Source organism: Sylvia atricapilla, chromosome 2, assembly GCF_009819655.1.
Source record: "Sylvia atricapilla isolate bSylAtr1 chromosome 2, bSylAtr1.pri, whole genome shotgun sequence".
Classification (NCBI taxonomy): Eukaryota; Metazoa; Chordata; class Aves; order Passeriformes; family Sylviidae; genus Sylvia; species Sylvia atricapilla.
The window spans coordinates 1,628,564-1,645,580 of record NC_089141.1 but is presented as its reverse complement, the minus strand read 5'-3'; the positions used below and the strand labels follow the sequence as shown (position 1 = coordinate 1,645,580).

General features: G+C 40.5%; 1 protein-coding gene across 11 annotated transcripts in view; it reads left to right on the top strand.

Annotated features, from left to right (window-relative positions):
• The first annotated feature begins 285 nt into the window (after positions 1–285).
• EMSY (EMSY transcriptional repressor, BRCA2 interacting) overlaps positions 286–17,017 on the top strand; it is a 40,861-nt gene continuing 24,129 nt past the window's right edge. For 6 of the 11 annotated variants that reach the window (XM_066340642.1, XM_066340644.1, XM_066340640.1 and 3 more), the window contains exons 1-7: positions 286–719; positions 1,718–1,826; positions 5,169–5,268; positions 5,902–5,976; positions 8,142–8,317; positions 9,588–9,740; positions 13,047–13,306. In XM_066340642.1, coding sequence (XP_066196739.1) covers positions 1,757–1,826; positions 5,169–5,268; positions 5,902–5,976; positions 8,142–8,317; positions 9,588–9,740; positions 13,047–13,306 — 834 coding nt within the window. In that variant the 5' untranslated portion in view covers positions 286–719; positions 1,718–1,756. Of the gene's footprint in view, positions 720–1,717; positions 1,827–5,168; positions 5,269–5,901; positions 5,977–8,141; positions 8,318–9,587; positions 9,741–13,046; positions 13,307–17,017 lie in introns of those variants that run through there. The other 5 variants (XM_066340645.1, XM_066340643.1, XM_066340636.1 and 2 more) reach the window with 4 other exon arrangements.

Sequence of the window (17,017 nt, the reverse complement as noted above, 5' to 3'; positions counted from 1 at the left end):
AACAAACTATAATGGCTGTAAATACCCAAAGCAGCGGCCAGGCGCGGGGCTCTGCCAATGGCACTAGCAGTGCTGGGGTGCGGGTACTCGGGGGAGCGGCTGTGAGGCGGCTCTAGCTGCGGAATTTATTCCCTTATTGTTCCCTGTAGGCGCTTCGCTACAGTCCCGCGCGTCCCTTTTAAGTTACAAAACTGCAAACGGCCAAATGGCGTCGGGATGATGTTTTCCCCTGCCACATTTCGCTCCAGAAGTTGCGGCCAGATGTTAATTCCTGAAGTTCGTTCGAACGGCGCAGCGCGCCTCAGCCCGGACGGAGAACGCGAAAAGTATTTTGTCCCCTCCGGTTGCCCGTAGCCGCCCGCGTAGCCATGGCGGGAAGGCGGGCGCCGCTCCGCGCGCGTCGGGCACCCACGGAGAGAACTATCATTCCCGACATGCTCTTCGGCACCGCGCGTGCGCAGTGCTGACTCGAGCGCCCATCTTGACAGCCGCCTCTTCCAGCTCCTAACGGCCGAGGCGCGGCGGGGACTACAATTCCCAGCGTACCTCGCGGCGCCCGCGCATGCGCAGCGCTCTTGTCCGCCATCTTGACCCGAGTAAACGCCGTCGCCGCCGCCGCCACTGCCACTAAACAAACCCGAGCGCGGCATTGGCGAACGGTGTGTGTGTGGGGGTGCGGCTGCTGCGGAGCCTTCGATGTACTGGGCACGGCCGGGCAGGTGGGTCCTGCTCCTCACCCTACCCGCGGCGCTCCGCCTCGGGGAGAGGGGCAACTCCGTTTCCGGGACGGCGGGGATCCGCCGCCCCCTTACGGGCCCAGGGCAGCGCCCCGGCCCCCGCCCGCTCCACCCGTAGACGGGGAAGCAGCGCCAGCCGCCGTCCTCTCCCTCTCTCTCTCTTTTCCCGATCCCAGCCCCGCTGGCTCCGGCCGGTCCCCCTCACCCTGGGCCCAAGAGGGGCGGGCGGGGAGCGCCCGGGTGGCGGCTGCCTTCAGGCGCCCTTGTGGGAGAGATCCTTCCCCTCCTCCAGCCCCCCGCTGGAAGCTGCGACGGCGCCAGGGCTTTTGTTCCCGGTGCATATTCCCTGCCACTGTGTGCAATTCCCTGCCCAGCCCAAGCCCCGCTTGCCCAGCTCGTCTCCAGCTGCTGTGTCTCCTTTATTATCCTCGTCGCATCCGGGAGATGCGCCCTCTCTCCCCGCCATCCCCGGAATCTCGCCTCGGCGGGGTCGAGGTGTTCCCGTGTTTCGCGTATTTTGGGGGGCTCGGGAGCTGGGGTTGCTGTGTGGAGAGCGGGTTTTCCCACACGATGTTTTTGCCATCCTGTCATATATAATCTGGGCTGGCGCTAAACGCCTTCTCTGGGGGGAAGGGGAGTGTGAGGTTCACTGGAAGAATTCTTTTAATAGGTACTCCGCATAAAGAGAGGGAGGAGACTTGGACATCAATTCGAAGAGCGTTTCCGCGTGAAAAAAGAAAAAGGCTTGAGAAGGAGATGGGAAACTCTGTAAAAAGGCTTGGGTGATGAGTTTGAGCTGGAGAGTGTAGGAAGTCCATGGCTTTGTGAAGCCACCGAATTCCTTCATGCCACTACAAAGATTGGGGCAGGGATGGGAGTGAATCTGTCCGTGGAGTTGTGAGCAGGCTGAGGGGAGTTCACATTAATCGGCTTGGGGAACCAATAAATTATGGGCTTGAGCATTTATATTCCTTTTCCAGCAAGGCTGAGCTCTGTGGGAGCACAGACACAAGGGAAGGATGCCTGTGGTGTGGCCAACTCTTCTGGACCTCAGCAGGGATGAGTGCAAGAGGATCCTTCGCAAACTGGGTACAGTAAGATATAATTTGTGGGTTTGTATTTTACTCTTTTTAAGATTTGCCTTCATGCTGCTCGCATGAAGTAGTTTAATATGTCTGCAGGGAAACTTGCAAGTAATTTCCTGTGTTTTTCATGTGTCGTTGGTTTGACAGCCCTGGTTTAAAGTTATGTTTGGCTGACACTCAGCTCTAGCAAAAGGAATAGAGAAGAATTGTTTTGGTTTGGTTGGATCTCTCTTGGATGTCCTAGCTGCTGTGTTTTTCTGTCACTATTAACATGCAACAGAATTTTCTCTGAAAGGAGAACCTTTGGGGTTGGTTTGATTGGGTTTTGTGTGTGTGTGTGGGTTTGGGTTGGTTTTTTTACCTCAGTTCTGTATTAGACACCTTTTTGTACCCCCCCAAAAAAAAACCTAGGGAATCCTGCTTTAACTGGTACTGAAGGAGTGAATTCAAGTAATGAAGTTACTATTGTGAAGACATAAAACAGGATTTTAAAAAATGCTGTTTGGGGTTTGCAGTTACACAGGTTTTCAGGGAAGTGGGAAAATTATGACCTCCCTTAACTGCCATAACCACGGGAGCCTTTTTCATTGTTTCAAATGTAGCTCAGTATTTGGGGCCCCTGCCCAAGAGATAGACACTGGGAGATATTTTCGTGCTTTGTCCTTGTAGATATAAGTGTATAAGGAAAGATGCTTCTGTGTTCTGGAAAGTAATAAAAACATTTGCTTTTTCCTCACATATCTGCTTTTGGCTACTGCAGGGGAGAGAATCCTTTGTTAGACCTTTGATGTGAGCTGGCATAGTTGGTTTTGAGTTCTTATGGCTGAATTTGTGTAATTACAGGTTTGGGATTTTGCCAGTTAAATGATACTAGATGGAGGGGGGGAAAAAAGCTTTAGATTTTTCAGGGTTTCTTCTGAGGACCATAATCTAGGAGATGATGTCAGGAAGGAGGTTGAGATTCCCTCTAACTTCCTGTGACTGTCACATGACAGCTTTTCTTGCTCTCATTTTGCTTGACTGCTAAGAGATGGTGTGCTGTATTTCTCAACTGTGCCAAGGTTCTCCTACACTTTAGAACCATCCATTTTCTCTTTTGGGAGTTGAGAATTTATTTTCCCTCCCTTTGCCCCTTTTCTTTCATCCCTTGGGAATATGGATTTTTTTTTTTTGTGCTTTTGAAAGGGTGCTGAGATGTTGCACACAACATTGCAACAAGCTGTGCTGTCTGTTAAGGTGGCAGCCCTAATTCTTAAGCGAGGCTCAAGAAGTACAAAAACTAGGAGAAACTGCAGAGTGCTAAAAGCTTTTGAGCAGTGCTACTAAGTTTCATTAATGCAGCTGGAAGCATGAAAAAAAAAAAAACCCTTCCACCTGAGCTGACAGCGGAGTGCTGGTGCAGCTGAGCCAAACAGAACTGCAGCTACACCTCCTTCAGTGACATAATCTAGGCTGACAGGAAGGAAAAAAAAAAAAAATTCGAAACATAATCATTTTTTTGTTTTGCTGGCATGAGCTGTGTCCCCACAAGGGGGCCCTGCCTCTGTGAGCTGAGAGCAGGCACACCATGGGACTGGGGCTGAAGGAGCAAGTGTGACAGTCACATTCAGCAGTAGCCATCTGCTTTTCCAGCTCACAGCCCAGCATCTGATTTAGCAACAGTACAGCTGTAGTGGGAGCACTCGGTGAGGAGTGAGGCTGAAATGCATCTGGAGGTGTGCAGAACCTGGTGTGGATCCTGGTTTCTTACTGAATGAGGTGATGATGGTAGCACCTAACACTAGCCATAGTGGTTTTTACTTGCCAAACCCATTTCAGCTATTTCATGTGTTTTGTGTTGGAAAGAGAGAGCTCCAGTTAATGAGTGCTGCATAAACACGAAGGGGAGGAAGTTACAGCTGGTCTGTAAATCCTTAGTAGCTTCCAAAAGACCAGAATGTGCATTTTTATGGCTCTAGTGTAGAGGATCTTTATTTGTGATGCATAAGGAAAAAAAGCATGCCCTTCATAAATAATGATATGGTTGCATCTGAGAATTACTTTAAGTTCTTAACAGAGGAAGATAATTAATATCATAAATACTGTAACGTGGTTGTCTAAATAAATGTTGATATTAGTAATAGTGATTGCATTAATTAGTGAATGTTTTATAACTGAAACTGTAAATGCCTCTGTAGGTCACTCAGCATCCCTGTGCAGGCTGCATAGTTAACCAAAATGACTCTGCTTTTTGTTTTTTCTGCTTAATTGGGACAGGAGAGCAGAATTTCTTTTCAGCATAATTCCTTGATTTCATGTGTAAATTAGCTCTTTGGAATCCTAAACTGAAAATTAATCAGAATAGCATGAGCCTTTTATTTTGTAGCAGACTTGGGCAATGTTAGGTTTTGGCCTGCACCTTTTATTCTTGGTTTTGGTTAACTGGGTTGTTTGGGTTGGCTGCTGAAATGTCAAATGAAAGGCACCTATGTAAGGATCAAAAGAATTTTTGTTTCTGGTTTCCCTAAACCATGTGGAGCTGAGAATAGTAAGTCATTCTTTGCCAAATTATCTTTATTTGAAGCCAGTTAGGCTTCATTATTTGCACTAGGTATATCCTCACCCTGTTTAGTAGGACAAAATTCAAAAATATCAGTAGCCTTTTATGGTTCCATTTTTTTAAATTGCTGATGGCATGACATCAGAGTCACCTGGAATTACACATTTCTGGTAAATCAGAATTGCATTTTTGTGAGTTAGTCTCTGTGGTAGCTCTGTGTTTAGGAATAGCTGGATTGTTTCTTTTGGGTTGGGCAGATTCAATTGTGTTGCATTTCTGTCAGATTCAAGCAGTTTTACCATATCAAGTAAATTGGCATAAAAGATTATGATGATCATATTTAACAAAGCTGATGTTCTCCATGCTAATTAAGGAAAGGCATTAAAAAAAAAAAAACCCAGTTGCTCCTTTGATAGTGTATTTATTTTCCAAGCCAAACTTTTCCATAGAAGTCTTAATAATGATACATGTAAAGGGAATTCTGAACTACTTTCCAAACACTTTCTTCAAGCTTTTTGCTGGAATTTTCAGGTCAGAGAGAGTTTGACACATTCATCTGGGTTTATAAACTAGATAATCCTCTGTGATAAGAGTTGTTTCATAGGAATGTTTTGTGCTGCAGAGTAATTGACTGAGTGAGTTCCGAATCATCAATCTCTTTTGAAAAAGCACGAAGTAATTGAAAAGCATGTTCTTCTTAATGATTTTGAAAATTATTAGAATACTGTCAGTAATATGGAAAACAACATTTTTTTTCCCCCTTGCTGTGAGCATTAAATAGAAATATTATTCACTCTAATCCTTCAGAACTGGAGGCCTATGCAGGTGTCATCAGTGCCTTACGTGCACAGGGAGACCTTACAAAAGAGAAGAAGGATCTTCTTGGAGAACTCTCTAAAGTGCTTAGGTAACCCTGATCTTTTTCAACTAAAAACCTGTTTTCTTTTAAGGTGTTACATGCTTTTTGTTTCACTAGAATCACAGTGTAAATCTGAATTTGGAGAAGTAATTCTCTGTGTTGTCGAGGTTTCATTCCTGTTCTCCTCGGAGTTTTTGATAAGGAAAAACAACCATTCTACAAGTGGTAGAAGCCTTTCTGATTGGTTGGTGCCTTCTGGGATACTGAATGTTAAAAGGGTTACAGCCAGGTCAGGAATGTACACTGGCTTGTGGTTTTGTCAAAGTCTTTGAACCCAAGGTACCTCAAGAAAGAATGCTGCATGTCCTGTGTGAATTTTTCTGCCATATCCTTTAAATATATTGCTCTCATTAGAAGGTTGGATTCTAGCTGTTTTTCAAGGATACCCTGTGAACAGTAATGTTCTTTTTTTTCTTCAGTAATAGTTTTATTTTTGAGCAATAATAAGATTCATTTTCTCTGTGACAGCAAGGGTTAAGTCACAATCTCGTAAATTTGAACTCCTGTTCCTTTTCTTCTCTTAGATTATTCATAAGTTTAATTTTAGCTGAAATATTTAGAGGAATGTTCATGTCTTCCTCTGATTAAAATATATTGCTTTATCGTTTTTTTGTTTAATAGTATTTCAACAGAGCGACATCGCGCTGAGGTTCGGAGAGCAGTTAATGATGAACGACTAACAACAATTGCACACAAGTAAGTTCCACATCATTTTGTCACTGATTTCCAGAAGTACCTTTGGGGAAATTTATTATGCTTTAAGTGAATGGTAGAATTTTCAAAGATTGATGATGGTTTAAAGAGTCAGTAGTTAAAACACTGTGTGGATGAAGGAATTACTGTATCAGATCTGCAGGGACCCACGAGTAGTTATTTAGTACCACTGTACTTTGGATCCAAGGCCATCCCTGTACAAGTACAATGTAAGAAACAGTTTTTTGGTGTGGAGACCTTTATGTAAGATAGACCAGAATAAACAGAGAATGGAGAAAATAGAGAAGCTCTTAAGTAGGATAGACATGTTTGCTTTTGTTTGGTTGGTTGTTTTGCTTTTAGTTTTGTTTTAATCCGTTTGGAAAGGCTGTGTTAAGAGGAAAGAGAAAACTACATAGGAAAGACAAAGAGAGGGACAGTGGTGGCAGATTAGTGGAAAACAGTGTATCAGCACAGAAAGGAAAAAGTGGTCAGAGTAGAAAAAGCTGCAGCAAGCTGGGGACATCAGTGTCCACCACTCTCTACGATGCAGCTGCTGTGCTGCAGCTGAATTTGCTTTTACAAACTCCAGGTGATTTTGAGAGGTGGGGGAGCAATAGATCAAGTGGTTATATATGTCTGATAATTAGTAGTCTTACTGTTAAGGACTGTCTTTAAACAGAGCTGCATTGTAAGTGTTTGTATTGTTTTCTTTCTCTGTGTTACAAATGTTGACGTTTTTAAGTTTGACTGTTGTAGCTTAGGTGTTGTGAGGAGGAAAGAAAGGAAATGATATGAATAGCAGGACACTTGGAGTTAGCAATTGTTTCATCCAAGTCTAGCCAAAATCAGCATACTTGTTTAGAGCTGTGGAAGGACTTGTAAGTTTTAATTTTCAAGTTTACAAATTTAGAAGTGTGCTGTTCACCAAACAAAACGCACAAACTTCCTTACACCCCTTTAAAGAAATAAGAGGGGAATAATGAAAAGCATATTGTTGTCAAATCAGGATTCTTTTCCTGAATCAAGTTTTCCTTTTAAGTAGTACTTCTGGTCTTAGCATTTTGCAGAACATGAATAGGTTGTCCTGAGGTGTTGCACTTCAATGAAATATTATAATCCAGATAAGGTGCAATTTTGAAGTGCTGCTTTTCTTTATTTTTCCTGTGGTGGTTCCTAATGAGTGATGGTTGGTAATACAGGATTTGACGTACATAATTCTCTTAACTCATTAGGAAAGCTTACTTTGCTAGCTTTTGTGCCCTTTATTTTTTGTTTTTAAAATGTATTTTTACCTCAGCTTGTGTAGCTCTCTTTATATGATGTGCATATGTATGAGGAATGCTGAAGCATATCAGGATTTAACAACAGAGCAGATACTCTGCATTTTACAAACTACTTTGTAGTATCTCTTGCTGCAACTTGCTTGAAATATTTCATGTGAGAAGTTATTTTTTAGAATATATTAATACATTAAAAGGGTTGATTGGCTTAAAAACGTTACAGCGTTGAAAAATAATTTGCCATTTTGGTTTTGCTTATTTGACAAATGACTCATGTAGAACAGTCAAAAATATTTCTCCATCCAGATAAGAGTGGGGCTTTTGTGAAACAGTCTAGTGTGGGTGTAAGTGCTAAGGTTAAGAGTAAATTAGAGCAGAAGACTGCTTTCTGTTTATTAAATAATCTCATGTTCTGTCACCTTGTTTGGGACTACTTTAATAAGGATCAGAAACTCTTCTATTCAGGTAAAACAAAATTTGCCTTAGAAGCTGAGAGTTTTTCCCTTATAACATAATCCATTTCAATAATCTTTTATGATGTCTGTTTGGTTTCTTGGTATTTTTGTAATCCAGAAGTAGAGTGTATACCAAGTGTACCTGAACAGTAATAAACCTAATGTGAGGGGCTGAGTATGGCCTTCACACACCTCTGGCCCATCAACAGCTCTGCTAAAACAAAACAACAAAAGAAGAGTCTACTCTTCAATTTAATGTGGGATATTTTTTATATCAAATGACAAAAATGCAAGGGCTTTCATGAAATAAAGTTGTAGTATGTCTTAAACTGCCTTTTGAACTTGCGCTACTGGAAAAAATGTACGTAAAGAAGATACTGAGTATTTGGAAACCTGTCAAAATACTTACAGAACATCCATTTCTGTTCAGCATGTCTGGACCCAACAGCTCTTCTGAGTGGTCCATAGAAGGTCGTCGGCTGGTGCCACTGATGCCACGGCTGGTTCCACAGACAGCTTTTACTGTGACCGCCAACGCTGTTGCCAACGCGGCCGTTCAGCACAACGCCTCTCTCCCAGTTCCTGCAGAAACTGGAAACAAAGAAGGTGAGAGAAAGATGGGGTTCTGCTGCACTCTGTGGGAATGTGACAACGATGTCACAGTAGAAAGTGGTATCTTTGATTTGAAGTGTTAAATATTAAAGATGTTTTTTTGAGGCCGGGTTGGATGGGGCTTGGAGCAGCCTGCTCTAGTGGAAGGTGCCCCCATCTGATGGCAGAGGGTTGGAACTGGGTGAGCTTTAAAGTTCCTTCCAACCCAAACCATTCAATGAACCTATGAAAAAAAAAATCCAAGTCGTTCTTATCAAACATTATTCACAGAAATATAAAACGCCCCTTTTTTTAAAGATACCTTTGTGGTGTCTGCAGCAATAATCTGACTGCTTTGTGTTATTGACACTCTAGCAACTGAAATATAAAAACAACCCCATTTGTCAGGAAATTACATTTACTGATAAACTTCTTCAGCTCTGTAAGCTTTAAAAACTTAAACTAATGGCTGGATTCTGTAAAGTTCTGTAAGTGATGAAAGCTGTTTCAGAATGTTCTATTTTAAGAATGAAAGTAGGTTTTTGGTGAAAGTCAAGAAAATACTGCTTTGGGTTTTTCCCTTCAGATTAAATGTTCTATTATAACAAGTAAAAAGGTTACTTTCTACTTTCTCTATGCTTTTTAAATAATGGTAGTATGCATTCCAACTAGCTTGGCTCAGCAGGCTTGAATTAGGCTTCATACAACTGGAGAATGTTGAACACTCTTTGAAAGAAGCTGTTTCATCCTGGTTTTGTGAGAAATACGGTATCATTGTGCTGTTACTTAAAAGTAGTGGTTTCAAAAAGCTGATTAGCACAATCAGTTCTTCACTACTGAAGGAATAGTTTGGGTTTTTTCAATTGTTGTACTGTTGAGGCAATAATACTTTTCCATCAGTTGTTTTTGAGGCAATAATACTTTTCCATCAGTAGATGTGGTCACTGACAGAAAAGCAAAAAGATTTACATATTGAATTAATGCTAAAATTAAAAATAACGAATTATAAAAGTAAAACAAAGATTAACATAAAAAAGTCTCCCATTGGCAGCACAGATTTTTGGGTATGGGAGGACGGGAATTTAGATTTCTGTGTTGTCTTTGAAGACCACTAATTCCATTCTTAGCTAAAACTGGGGAGCATTCCACAGTACAGAAATGCAGCGGCAAATACACAGATATTTACCCAGTAAGTCTTTGGCTTCCATTTCAGCTGTAAAAATAGTGATAGAATAATGGGATTCTGCACTGCAGTTATATGGAAGGTGTGTTTTCTCCTCTTCAGTGGTGGTTTGCTATTCCTACACAAGTACCACTTCAACCCCAACATCTACCCCTGTTCCAAGTGGCAGTGTAGCAACAGTGAAGTCCCCCAGACCTGCCAGTCCAGCCTCCAATGTAGTCGTCTTGCCAAGTGGAAGTACTGTTTACGTCAAAAGTAAGTGATACTAGCAACTGATTAACAAAAGGGAAAGAAAGGGAGGACATGGCTGAAGCAGAGACCCAAGTTAAACACTCCAACATTGGGCAAGTCATTTAAAGCCTTCGTGCCGTCGTTTAGTCTAGAGAATGAATTTATTGCTTTCCTTTTTCAGATAAATAGTGTTCAGGATAAATCCCATCGCTGCAAAATGTTGCAAGGAGCACTAAAGCTACAAGGACAACAAATGAAAAGTGTTTTGAAAATTAAATCTAGAAATTTCTGGATATCAGTGGATTTCTGATCCATCTTGTTGAGAACTAATGCATAGTAGTCACTTACTTGAATTAGAAAAGGTCCCTCTTTTACTTTCACAGTTGACATAGAATTTTTTTTTTTTTTTGGATGCAATTTGGCAAAGGTTTGTGTTTACATATTATGTCTGGCCATTTTGTGATTTACCTGGCAGTCATTATTATTAGTGAGGTTTATGTTCCTTGGCAGCTGCGAAAACTCCCTACAAATTCCTACCAGAGACCCATCTTCATGTGTTTAAATCTGGAAATCCAGGATGTACAATCTAGAAACAGTCTTTTTTCTTGACTGTGTATGTGTCCCCATCTTTGTTTGACTAATCAGTCAGCATGGTCTAAAAGCAGATTATATTCTCCTATATATGCCCTCATCATGGGTAGTTTTATTTTACTATTAAAATGTTTCCTTCTGTTCTTATTTGAGTCTATTAAAACAACAAGTAAAGATTAATAGTGAAGTAGCTAAATGCTATTTTTATGCTTGCTCTGTATAACTTTAATATTTTTTAAATTATTTAATTATTATTATTAAAATTTACTCTTTTTATGCTATATGTGTACATCTGTGTAAGCTTCTAGCTAATCAGAAATGCCACATAGTAGATAAATATAATGTTACTTGCAAAAAACAGTCGTTAATGGCTCTGTCAACCCATTAAACCCATTACATTAAAGTTTTTCATTTTTCTGATCTATGCACTGATCACTTGGCTTTAGTTTGAAGATTCAGGGGAAAACGTTCTTAACATCTTGAAATTCTAATGTAGATTTTATGGAATTATTACATGGTGATGAGTATCAAATAAGTCTAGACACATGATACAGGGATGATCATTTTTATCGTCTGTCCTTAGATTTAATTTCTTCCCTACTTCACGTGCTTCATTTTGTTGTTATTGTTTTTATTGGCTTTTTTCTAAGGAACTGTGTTTCTTTCAGTGTATCTTACATCAGTCACACTGATTTTAACAAACCTGCTTAGGAGCAGATTTGGGAGATCTGAGTTACAGTCAGATTTCACCACTGGTCTGTGGTGTAGCCTCTTCCAAGTCACAGTCTGATTGAGCCATTAATCTCTCCATGAATTTGCTTCCTTACTTATTAAGTGTGAGTTGCAGTCAAAGCTGTATTACCTTTTAACTGAATGTCTGTGGAAAACTTTGTACAGCAATTTCTAACATGAAATGATAGCAATAATATTCTTGCAAAACCCCAGCAGTGGAAACAAGAGGTGAAATGAGCTGTACTTAACATAAAAAAATGCTCTGCTTGTTTAATGTTACTTTCTGTCTTGATTGATTGTTTGGTGGGGTTTTTTGTGGATGAGGACCACAAAGAAAGTTTTCTTTGTTTCTTGGTGCCCTACCAAAATAACAACTGTGTCCTAACATGCTAGTTGCACGTGGATTTTGGATTTAAATGGGCTCTGGGATTTTTGTTACTGCATTTTTATGTTACTGCACACGTTCAGTACGATTAGTGCACTCACAGCAATACCTAGAAGGCTGTCTATAATAAACCTTAAAGTTATGTAATCTAACCTCTGCTTTATAGAGGGAGATTGCCACAAGGCTTATTCAGGGGCATAAAGTAAATTATTGCTTAGAGCTTTGAAATCTGGTTTTGTAGATCCACACTTCACTTGTACTGCTACAGCCAACTAAAGCTACATTTTTGAAGTTTGCTTCTCTTTCCTAGTTAGTTTCCTATCTCTGATAAAACTGGATGCATACCTGCAAATGAGCTTCTACTCCTGTTGAGAGAGAATACCATTTTTTGGAAATGCCTGTTGTGGCACTGGGCATTTTCTTATCCATGTTAGTTCTTGCAACTTCACTTTTTGAATGCCAGGATATTTAGTAATTTTAATTAGAGATCGTGGTGCCACACCAGTGCTGTAACAGGCCAGGTGCCACTGTCCTTGCCCACCTGGGCACACCTGGCTCATATCCAGCCAGCTGTGGGCCAGCATCCCCAAGTCCCTTCCTGCTGGCCACTCTTAAGCCACTCTCCCCTCAACCTGTAGCTGTGCATGGAGTGATCCAAGGGCAGGACCTGGCACTTGGCCTCGTTGAAACTCAACCCATGGATCCTGCATGTTCAGATCCTTCCTGCATTCAATGCTACCAAGTAGCTCTTAGAGGTTTGCAAGGTTATTAACCTGTGTCTTTCTGTAATCTACACCTGTGTCTTTCTGTAATTTACAAATCTGTTGCCTGCTCTGGCAAGTTTCATTTGGATTTAAGATCCATTAGTTGTGCTGTTATCCTTTGCTGAGCTGAATATCGCAGCAGATTTTTTTTTCTGTGTGTGCAGTATATGATTGTGAGGACAAAAGAACGCCTTTGAGCCAGTTTTTGTTTTTCATGATTGTGTGTCAGGTGCCGTTTTATATCTGTAGCACAGAATGCACCAAAGAAGGCAAAAACTGATGGAGTATTGACCTTCACAGTTAAACTATATAATTTTAAAAATTACATTTCAAGATGCTGTATTGAGGTGAAAGACAGAAGGGTACTGTAAGGATAAACATGACATGGAAGTAGGTGGCAAGGCTGAAGTCTAAGGAAACTATTGGGGGATAAACTTTGACAGTCCAGTAGCTGTAACCACCACCAAAAACTCCCAAGTAGTGTAAATTTTTAAATTGTGTGTGGCACAATCCCAATCTCCTTGTGTGTGTACTCTCAAACTTCTGTAGACAGAATGAAAAGCCTGTACTGGCTCTTAGGTTCTTTTAATTTCTCAAACTGAATGAAGTAACCCAGTAACTGAGTAGATGGGGTTTTGGAGGATGTTTCTCTGATCCATGGCACTGTGAGGGTCAAGGACTAAGAGCATCTGAGGTGTGCTACAGCTTGGTTGCGACCATAAGATATAATTTGTCCTTTATTTCTTCTTATCTTCCCTGAAAGAGGGTGTAAGACTCAAAAAAGGATGTAATGTTTCAGAAAGCACTGAGATCTGCAGACAGGGGAAACACAATTTAGAAAAAGCATTTCTTTTCCAGGCGTCAGCTGCTCGGACGACGATGAAAAGCCGCGCAAAAGACGGCGAACGAATTCTTCTAGTTCTTCCCCTGTTCTCCTGAAAGAAGTCCCGAAGGCAGTGACCCCTGTCACTAAAACTATCACAGTGCCTGTAAGTGGGAGCCCCAAAATGAGTAATATAATGCAGAGCATTGCCAACTCCTTACCACCACACATGTCGCCTGTGAAAATAACCTTCACTAAGCCCTCAACACAGACAACAAATACCACAACACAGAAGGTATGTGGGGGAAGCTGCCAACTGTTACTCTGTTCTGGTTTTATCAATGAATGATGCCATGTGATGTTTGACTCTTCCTTTCTGTGATCTGACTAGCTGTTTTTTAAGGATTGCGCTTGGGATAAAGTAATCCCTCTTTAAAACGAACAAAGGGAAAAAAAACCAAACTCTTGTATGAATTTAGTTCACCTGTGTGTGAAAGGACCTGGATTGACAGCCGTGGAGACTGAAGCCCTCTTTTTATCCACAGAACAGGTACAGCACAGGCAGCGGGAGTGCAAGCTTCCCCCAGACTGCCCCACCAATGTGCCTCAACCCTGACCTGAAGGGACCACTTCTAGGGATGAGAGGGGATTCAGTCTCCATGCTCATTAAATTCTTGGCCTGTCTGGTGAGACTGCCAACAAGTTTACCAGTTAGTACCATTTGTGGTGTTGGGTTTTGTGATATGGACACTAGTCCACTGAAAACTGGATCACATAGGCCACTGAACAGCCTTCAGATGGTAACAACTGTTGGTCAAAGGTAATATTTCTTATTTCTATTTTCATTATGTATAATTATTCTTTGCAGTAGTAGAATTCCAGGAGAGGTGGCATGGGCTTTCCCATGCCAAGCCTTTTATCTAGAGACTAGTTTTTTGGGGTCTATAATGCTTATTCTTGGAGCTGGTCAAAGTCTGGGGGGCTTTTTTTTCCTTTCAATACTAGTGTGCCATTTCTCATCCTACATTAACAGTGTTACAGTGGTCAAAATCAGTTGTGTTATTTCAGCTGAGTGTGCCTAGCTTTCACCACAATGCAGTGTGCAGAAAAGGTTTTCCTTGTTTAAATTTTGTACTGGACTTAGATTTTTAAGTGCCTGATCTCTGGCATGACTACATTACCATTCTTTAGGAGGCATTTCAGCTGTGTCTGTTCTTCTGTTTAAAAAAAAAAAAAAAAAGGGTTTAAAAAAAGATGAATTGTTCAGACCAAATTAATTCTTGGTACAGTTATTAATTACAGCAGACTTCAGGAAGAGGTAGGGTCTCTGTGGAATTAATTTTGCCTTGATACCTTGAACAGACTTGTGGTAGGCTGGCCACTGACAGGCATTTTTTTCCACCTGCTAGAATTTGACTATTGAGCTCAAACCTTTGCATGTATTTGTCCTACTAGTCTTCTTAATTGCTTTATGGCTCTTTTTGGATTAGCAGCGTTCCTGTGTCTTGATTTTTGGAAACTTTAAAACCAAGTAAGGTTAACTGAAGTAATGTGCAATAATGATTTTGCTTTCTGACCTCTTCCCACTTCAGGGAAGATGCTTTCATTTGATTCACTGTTCATTAACAGTGCCCTTAATCAAATTTCATCTCTGAATACATGAGTGTATAAGAGAAATCTGTGAGTGAGCATAAACCATCAAACTGAGTTCAGTGCATCAACTCCACAGCTACTACAGGGCTTAACCTCTCCATCCTGTTGTACATTAGGGTTATAATTTGTGCAGGAAGAATTTTTTTGCCTTAAACCTATATAAGGTTGTATTAAGTATGGGTGTTATATATTATGGAAATTAATGATGGAGTGTTGTACTAAGTCTCCAGAAGAGTGGACTGTTGATAGGACCTTTCCTGCAGTTATGCCTCTCCACTTGTTCTGGCATGGAAATTTTAGTGTTTGCTTTGCATTGTATTATTTGACTGTTGTACTAATCTGCAGTGACAGAAAAATCAGTGCTTGTTTTGTTAGGTGGCCAGGGTAGTGTTTGTATCTGAATTTGTCACAGTGCCCTCTTCTGTTGGATTTAGATATGCCAAAATGGATGATTTTGGTGGGAGAAATACCCTTTAGTAGTTTTAAAATAAAAGTCAGTCTTGTTCATTCATATGCAACGGCACATTTCCAGTTTAAGTTGTTAGATATGAATTAAATTCTGTGTTTCTGCATGTCAACTCTTTGAATTGTTTTGACATTTTATTAGTTGGAGGAAGATTTGTCGTAACAACTAATAATGTCACAGCTCCAGTTTCTGGATTCTCTTGTAACAAAGTCACCTGTGTAGGGCACAGAAGGAATCTAGCTAATGAAGCTTCTGACAGTTATAATAACCTTATTTTTTTCAGGGACTGAATTTCATCATCTCTCAAAATAGAGCTGACAGGACTCAATTCAGTACATGTTGGGAATTAGATTTTACTGTAGCAATTAAAACCAACAACAGGATTACCACCTTGATTTGTGTGTGTATGCATGTTTACAGACAGGCAGTTTCTCTGCTGTAGAACATGGCATGCAGTTTTGCTACCCTTGATGAGATTATTTGGATCACTTCAACATACATGACAAAATAGTATTTCAGAAATTCAGTGGTTGTGATCTGAACTTTAATACTTAAATTTTGCCTGAATTTCATGATTTTTTGGATATACTTCATACATGAAGATTCCTGAACTTTGCTCTGCTCGGTTAATTTTGGAAGATGAGTTAGAATAGGCAGACACAAACCTACTTTGTCACAGCATAGCAGCCACTGTTGAACTGTAAGGCTTTACAGGCTTTATTCCTTCCTTGATTAAATAAAGTATTTTTCAGTGACACTCTTGAATTCAAGGAAGTGCAGTGGTCCACAGGAGTTGGAATTATGCCCAGATTCATTCTACATATCTATACTTAGTTGTGATGCTGAACTTGCCCTGTCATTGTGTAGTTTATATTCACACTAACCTATAATCTGGCTTTTTAAACTGCAAATTGTCCTTTGACTGTGTTCCTAAATTAGTTACCCTGGGTGTGGAGTGGAGCTGACCATAAACTTCAGACAGCTGGAAGTATTCCTAGTGTTAACTGACAGTTTAAGAAACAGGATAAAACTCCAGAGGCTTATCACAGAATCCTTTCACTTCCAGTTCTCAGACTAGAACAAGTTGTGTTATGTTCAGCTCCATCTGCATGTTTGTAGCCTAAGAGCAATTTGAGAAAGGTGTTTTGATGAAATCAAGATCAGGCAGAATGCAAAAATAACAGTGATGCAGAGAAAATGTTCTCACTGGAGAATGCAATCAAGTAGAAAAGCAGCAGAATATGGAAACCTTGCTCTTCAGACACTGGTTAGTTGTGGTTAACCTTCTGTAGCTTGTGGGATAGTAAGGTTTTGATTTTCCTCAGATCAAGACATTAAAGGCTTATCTGAGCAGCAGAGACCATCAAACTAAGAACTGAGGCAAAAGAGGCTGAACCAGCCATGGTGGTGAAATTTGCTGCTTTTATTCCATCCATGTGGCTATTTCTCTCTTCTTTTTTTTTTTTTTTTGTTTTTCATTTTTCTTTAAGCAAATGATAAACTCGTAATCTCTTGCTGCTTGATTTGTTGCTTAAGTCTATTTCTGGTGCCATTATCATATTATTTCAAGGTTTCAGTAGTGCTTGGCTGGCAGTGTCAGACTTCCTGTGTGAGCTGACACAGGTTTTCTTTGCCTCTTTTGTACCTTGTTTTTCTATTGGCTTTTGTTACATTGAATCATTAATAAGTTTAAATTCTCAAGGTTTTAATAAAATTTTTGTTGGGACAACAGCGTTGTTAAAATACTTTCTCAATATTTTTGCATGATAAACTGAAATTGTTGTATTTTTATGCTTCTTTTTCTATTTTAACTGTGTAAGTACAAGAAGGGACATATAAGTTGAATAAAAGGAATTTCTTTACTTTAACAGTCCCCATATTCAATAC